The sequence below is a fragment of the Prosopis cineraria genome, unplaced genomic scaffold (genome assembly GCF_029017545.1).
Source record: "Prosopis cineraria cultivar Desert tree isolate PC_DT_omini unplaced genomic scaffold, ASM2901754v1 PC14, whole genome shotgun sequence".
In the NCBI taxonomy this organism is placed as follows: Eukaryota; Viridiplantae; Streptophyta; class Magnoliopsida; order Fabales; family Fabaceae; genus Prosopis; species Prosopis cineraria.
The window spans coordinates 4,877,777-4,884,468 of record NW_026555345.1 but is presented as its reverse complement, the minus strand read 5'-3'; the positions used below and the strand labels follow the sequence as shown (position 1 = coordinate 4,884,468).

Sequence of the window (6,692 nt, the reverse complement as noted above, 5' to 3'; positions counted from 1 at the left end):
TCGCATTACTGTTCATCGAGATGTAGAACTTCGGATGCCTACTACGCCTGCGTGGTGTAGGAGCTTTTTACGTCATTCTTGATGCATAACACATAATGCATTATGCACTGGAGCAGTGGAAATCACAATTTTCTGGATATCCTCCTAGGGGATGACATTCATTCACTGCTAAAAAAATAAAATAATATAAGTCGCTACTAAAACTTCAAAAGTCACCACTTCACCTCTAGAAGATTGTTGTTATAACAATTATCGCTAATAGTTTTTGATAATGACAAGAAGTTTTTCATTGCTAAAAGTTTATTTTTATCTTTTTTTTAGAATAATAATTTATTTTATGACTTTTAGCTTTTAGATTTTTAGCAGTGACAACACTTTTTTTAGACTTTTAATAGTGACAAATCTTGTTGTCAAAACTTTTTTTAAATAAAAATAATTTATTTTATGTCATGACACTTTATCACGTATACATCACCTCACCACCTCATGTCAGGTCACGCACGTGTTCAACAAATGTTGCCACCTTGCACCACGTCACCCGCCACGTGTGTGCATCATCAAGTCACCTCATACACCATGTCATCACTATGTGCCATGTCATATACTTGTTACAAAAGATCCCAAAATCATGGTTTGAACCTTTGACCTCCCATCTTCAAGCCCTAAGTGTCTCTTCTTTGTCAATTAAACTAAAATACACCTGCAATCATTATATGTGAAATTAAATATATATTATTTAACTATATACACATATATCAAATAAGATATTATTAAAAGATATACATATATTTTATTTTATTTTTAATTATTAATATGACAAAATAATTTATATGAATATTTAAATTATATTTTTAATAAAATATTATTTTTTACTAGTAAATATTATTTTTGTTAGGAAAATGAATTTAAAATAAACAAATTTTAAATTTTAAATGTTATTCTTATATGCATTGTAGCCAATTTTTAAATTTTATTTTTTTAAAATGAAATTATTAAGTATAAAATTTATTATAAATTTGTATTATATTATTTATGTTAGATATTTTTTATTTTTTTCTTCTCCATATTTTTATCAAAAATTAATAAATTAATTATTAAAATTTATCGTCTCTCAAAATGGTTAAACGTTCCCCCTCTTTTATTAAAAATATCTTTTATCTATAATTTTACAAGATGTTAAAAAATTAGTTTAATATCAAATTAATTTCAACCACATAAATTTTATTAATAGTCATTTTGAATAATTTTAAATTTTTAATAAATACTAATAATTTTTATAATATAAGATGATTACAAAGATCTCATATGTGATCAATCTAGTTAACTTCTAATCATTCTCTACCTTATAGCAGGAGAATTTGAATATTTTTTTTTACATGCTTCTTAGTAATAATTAGCTATAAAAATCTTATTAGTAATTTCTTTTTTTATAACAATAAAACCTAAATATATTAGGCAATATCACATGAAATCCTTATCCAAAAGCCATTAGAGCTCAATAGAAGAAGTAAACACTATGTGTATACTAAGTTAAGCATCAAGTGTATAATATGTCAAGTAGCCTATAATATCATTTTTATCTCATAGCTTTAACTTTAATGTCTCAATGCCATTTATGTATTTATATATAAGTAATAATTTATGTATAATTTAACTTGACGGTAATTGAAAGTAATAATCTACCAAGATTTTAATTTATCATATTAAAATACTAGCTTAATAATAATTTCTAAAAATATGAGCTATATATGTCTGAAAAATTGTGAATAATACCAAATTAAAAATGATTTAATAATTAAAATTTAACACATCTTTACCATTATTCTTTTTTTTTCATGATCCTATATGTCATTTATTTCTAATTTTGTATGTAAATAAGAAATTTAATTTCTTAAATATCTTTTGAATTATTTTATTTAATTTTAAATTTTTAAAATAATTCAAAAGAAAAATTTTAATAATTTAAATGATAATTTTATAAATTATTTTGTATAATTTAAACTTATATTTAATTTTTTAAAAATACTTTTAGTAGAGACAAATATTGTATCAAAAGTAGTTACAAAAGTTATTTTTAATTTTTAAAATTTTTTTATAAAAATATTTTGGGACTATTACAAGTTGCCACCAAGTATATTTTAGTGACAACTTCTAGCAAAAGTAGATTTTTAGCAACAATTTTGATTTGTCGCTGTAGCGATGACTTTTTTACTCACCGCTAAAAATTTTGTCAAAGGTCTTTTTTTTATAGTTGTTGCAAAGCATGGTAAAACGTGTTTAATTATTTGTATTTATTTATTGACAATGATGATATATGCATATATTAACACTAACAAGTATTAATTAGGAGGCACAAGTCTTAACCAACATAAGTTAATATGAGAAGCTCGCATAATGTTAAGTTCAATAACTAATATATCATAAAATGATAGGACCAATAAATTTAAACTTCAAAATTTTGAGTTAAGTTGTGATATCACTTGTCCTCTTTATTCATTTATTTGCTCACTCATTTTTAGGCAATACTTGTGATGTCTTTGATATAGATAGCCAGGGTGTTTATGTTTGTCTCGTTCTAGTCGCTCCATTTCAATTATGTCAGGAAGGGTCTATCCTGTTTCAATAAAAAAGGGGGATGGGACTTTTCTAGAAGGACGAAAATGGTTTGGGATGGGATCGAACACAAGACCACCTTTAAGACATCTCATCTCATCTCAAATATAATATATATATTATTATTCTTTTATTAATATGTAATAGTTTATTTGTTCGGTGTATGTATTTTTTTGTTAATAATATGCAAATATATTTTTTTATTGATATGTAATACTTTCAATATCTCAATTTAAGAGAAAGAGTCAATAACATGATGTTATGGTAGCCTAGTTTATCTAAGTTGTGTAAGTCAATGATTTTGTTCTTTTATTTTAAATTGTAACTCAGTGATTGAATTTTTTGTTCCTGTGTTCTTTTGTTCAAGACCTATTGGTATAATATAAGATAAAATATAATTAATTTAGTATATTAGGGTTATCCAATAGGGATATTTAAATAAAAATATTGATCCATTAGAACCAGCTTTGATTATTTATTTTATTGTTATCTTATATATCAATATTTTTAAGATTAGACTTAGATTTAAAATTGAGATTTGAATTTGAATTATTATTATTCTATTATTTTTAGAGCTATATAAATAGAGTTAGGATTTTCATTTGTATTTAATTTTTGAGTATTATTGGTTAAGAGTTTTGGTTTTTTCCCTCCTTCTTTATCTCTCCCTCCTCCTTCTCTTCTCTCTATTCCCCTCTCCCTTTCATGTTTTACATTACCTAGTGAATTATATAATTTAATAAATGTTTTTATATTCAAACCTCTTTTCCATGTTTTATTTATTTTACCAGGACATCTCGGTCCCATCCAAATCTTGTCTCAGTTTCAAATGAGACAAGATGGTTTTTGGAATGAGTTGCACAGGACAAAAATTTAGTCCTGTTCATTTTTCAAGATGGAACATGGAATAAGGCTATCCTGATCATGTCCTTTGAAAGACCCCCCATAAGGAGAGTTTATGGATTCATTCTCATGAAAATGATTGTTAGAATCTTTATTATGTGTGATTGAGGGAAAAAAAATTGAGGATGATTTTTGTGGCAAAACGAGCGTGCACTTCGTGTAATTCTCGGTCACAAGCTTTTACATTTAAACTTATAAAGTGTTGAAGAAAGAAATTGTTAAAGAAATTCCTAATTATTATAAAGTGTTGATGATAAAGAAATTACTACGAAGTTATAATTTTTTGTTGCCGCTTGTGACATGGGGAAAGGATAAGTATCAAACTTTATGAGCGCAATGCAACCTGTTACCAATGCGTTACATAATTCTAATTACGCAACATTTTCCTGTTCGTTAAAAATGATCTTATAAAACTATGTCTGAAATATGCGTTCTTATTTGAATTCAACATATATAAATAAATTGAAAGAAGTAATTAAAAGTATAATCAAAATTAATCTGAGGACCCTAATTATCAAATCAGAATCAAGTCGTCATCAAGATTTTTATTGAGAAGATATCAATGAGCCATGCCGCAGTAGCTCTTATTTTCTTTCTTTTTTCTTTTGTTGATAGAAACCAAATAATATTACGTGCTAAAGTATGATAATAAAGGCACCAATTAGCAAAGCCACAATAACAACAATTCTTGATATGTGCTGTTGCTATTGCCTGAAAAGAAAAATACCAAAGTTTAGTTTTACAATTGTGTATTAAAAAAAAAAAACGTATCGAACAATGCTACTTTGGATATTGTACCTTCTAAGGAAGATGATGCTTTTGGTGAATCAGCAACTCCTGTGATACAACATCAAAAATTTATCTATTATTAATAACTAATAATTAATCATCAATGTCATAAATTACTCTTTAAGTTCCTAATTAATGGAAGTTTCTTATTATCCTTTAATTGGGCTTTCTGAGAAAGCCAAGCATGCAGTGGCGGAGCCACCAAGATATGAGGGGGCCAAATGCACCCCCTCACATGAGAAAAATTGCACATGTAGTATGAAAAATTTACAATCTTACACTCTATATTTTTATTCTTTTGAAATTTTCAGATTCAATAAAAAATATTTGAAGGTCTAAATTTAAACTCTATATCAACCTTCTCAGTATTTTTTTGGTAAAAAAAATCTCAATATATTTTGCCTAAATAAAAATATGTGTAATTTTACTTATGTTAATATATTTTTTTCCGTAATGTAATTGATTTTAAAAAATTAGAATATAATTTTTTTAATTATTTATTTTTAAATTGTATTGTCCTGCACCCTCTAACTCAGGATCTTGGCTCCGCCGCTGCAAGCATGCACGCTCTGAGAGCTGCTAAAATTAATGTACTTAATGTAGTCTACATATAAAATTTCTCTTAAATAATAATTTTTTTTTAACAAAGAAACATATCAAACCATATTACTTGGATAAGAGTTGGTAGCTTCCAAGAAAGATGAAGCTTTTGGTGAATTCGCAACTCCCGTGATACATAGAAAATTTATCTATTATCTACAATCAATACAACTTGCCATAGATATGATTTAAAGTTGAGTTATTTGTAGGAGGGAAAATTATTAGGGGCTTCTAAAATATTACCTCTCATTCATTAATTCTCGATCTGTTGCTGTTACTGTTTCAGTAACACAACAGTTTGTGTGTGTCTATAATTTGTGTGTAATTAATCTAGGAGGTCTAGGCCTAATTTTTTATATATGTTTTGAGGATGATGGAACAAATTGAGGCTATACATGTCGAACTGCTTGCTGATTTACTGGTTGAAGCGGCTGATCTAATTTGATTTTCTCACTAAACTTCTAGAAAGGCACGAACGTACTAAGGGAAGCTCCTGGTTTGCAATTAATTGTACCTTTTCAGGTGATCGTTGGAGGAGAAGCTAGTGTTGAATCCTCAACCACGGTATCATAGAAGCGATAGTTGTCGTACCTAATATTACAGCTGGGTTTGATAATCCTACCACCTGTCTTTGTGGAACAACAATTTGGAATTTCTGAGATCGCCCCCGTCAAGCAGCCATAGCAATCTTGCTGAGACAAATCAGGAGTGCACTGAACTGCCCCATATACAGTTTGAAAATTAACCGATTCATTTCCTGCTGCATACTTACGAACTGAATCTCCACTGGCAGCTTGGTCTCTAAGTGCTCCCAATAAATCACTGACCACTTGGTTGTACTTGTCAGCCTCTGTTGCGTTATTCAGATTCCACAAGTAATATGAAACGTCTGTTTCCATGACCCCAAATATTGAACGGTTTGAGTATCGCAGAAAACATTCGTCATAGCCTCCCATGGCCTCCTTCTGATTCGGACACGACTTTGGGACGAGAATTGAGGCATTGTTGAGGCAACTACGACATTCGTTTGGTTTAACATCTCCTCTACACAACCCAATTAAGCTAACTCTGTCAGGATTTTGGCCGTGGGACAAATTGTAGAAGCCATAGTCAATTTGTGTGTTCGAATTGAGCTCTGAAACAACGACATTAAAGCTGCTCTGGTACGAGCTTGTATTTGTGTACTTACCTCTATTGTGGAAACAGTAGGCATATCTCAGGTCAGGCTGGGCGGTGAGAATGGTAAGATAAGAAATGAATAAAAGCAGAACCAAAGAAACGGTTGGCATTGGAAATCACACGGATTGGTGTATAGAAAGGTGAGTTTCAAAGTGACTAGCTACTTAGTTGAAAGGGAACGGTATATGTCTTCGTTTCTCTCGCGGGCTTATTAGATTAGATGTTGAGCATCAGGCATATATGTGTGAGATCTTTACAGACTGGCTAGTCGCGGCAACTCATCGTCAATTTTCAGAAGGCTGAATATTCAATCGTAGTAGTTGAAGACAAATCACAAAATTCAATAACCATTACTTCGATCTAGATGCCTTAAGCTACGGGTCGCACCAAACGCTGGTGCAAGTTTCTACTTTCTACACTATTTACAAATTACTTGATCTTTTCTTTCACCCAAAATAGATTGAAAATGTGTCATGAAGGCTCTATGATCTTATGAAGCTTGCACTTCTATATTTTATCAGTAAGATGCATGTACTTTATATGTTTAAATATATACACTTCTTTCATTCAAAAATATAAGACATGTTTTGAGGGATTGGATGTTAAAA

At 29.3% G+C, this 6,692-nt stretch overlaps 1 protein-coding gene across 1 annotated transcript; it reads right to left on the bottom strand.

Moving 5' to 3' along the window:
* Positions 1-3,984: 3,984 nt before the first annotated feature.
* On the bottom strand, positions 3,985-6,278 carry LOC129293339 (cysteine-rich repeat secretory protein 38-like). Its single transcript, XM_054931257.1, has 3 exons — positions 5,420-6,278; positions 4,315-4,353; positions 3,985-4,227 (listed from the first exon to the last, which is right to left on the bottom strand). Exon 1 carries the CDS (start codon positions 6,192-6,194, stop codon positions 5,424-5,426), a length of 771 nt encoding a protein of 256 aa, XP_054787232.1. The 5' UTR covers positions 6,195-6,278; the 3' UTR covers positions 3,985-4,227; positions 4,315-4,353; positions 5,420-5,423.
* Between the last annotated feature and the right edge of the window lie 414 nt (positions 6,279-6,692).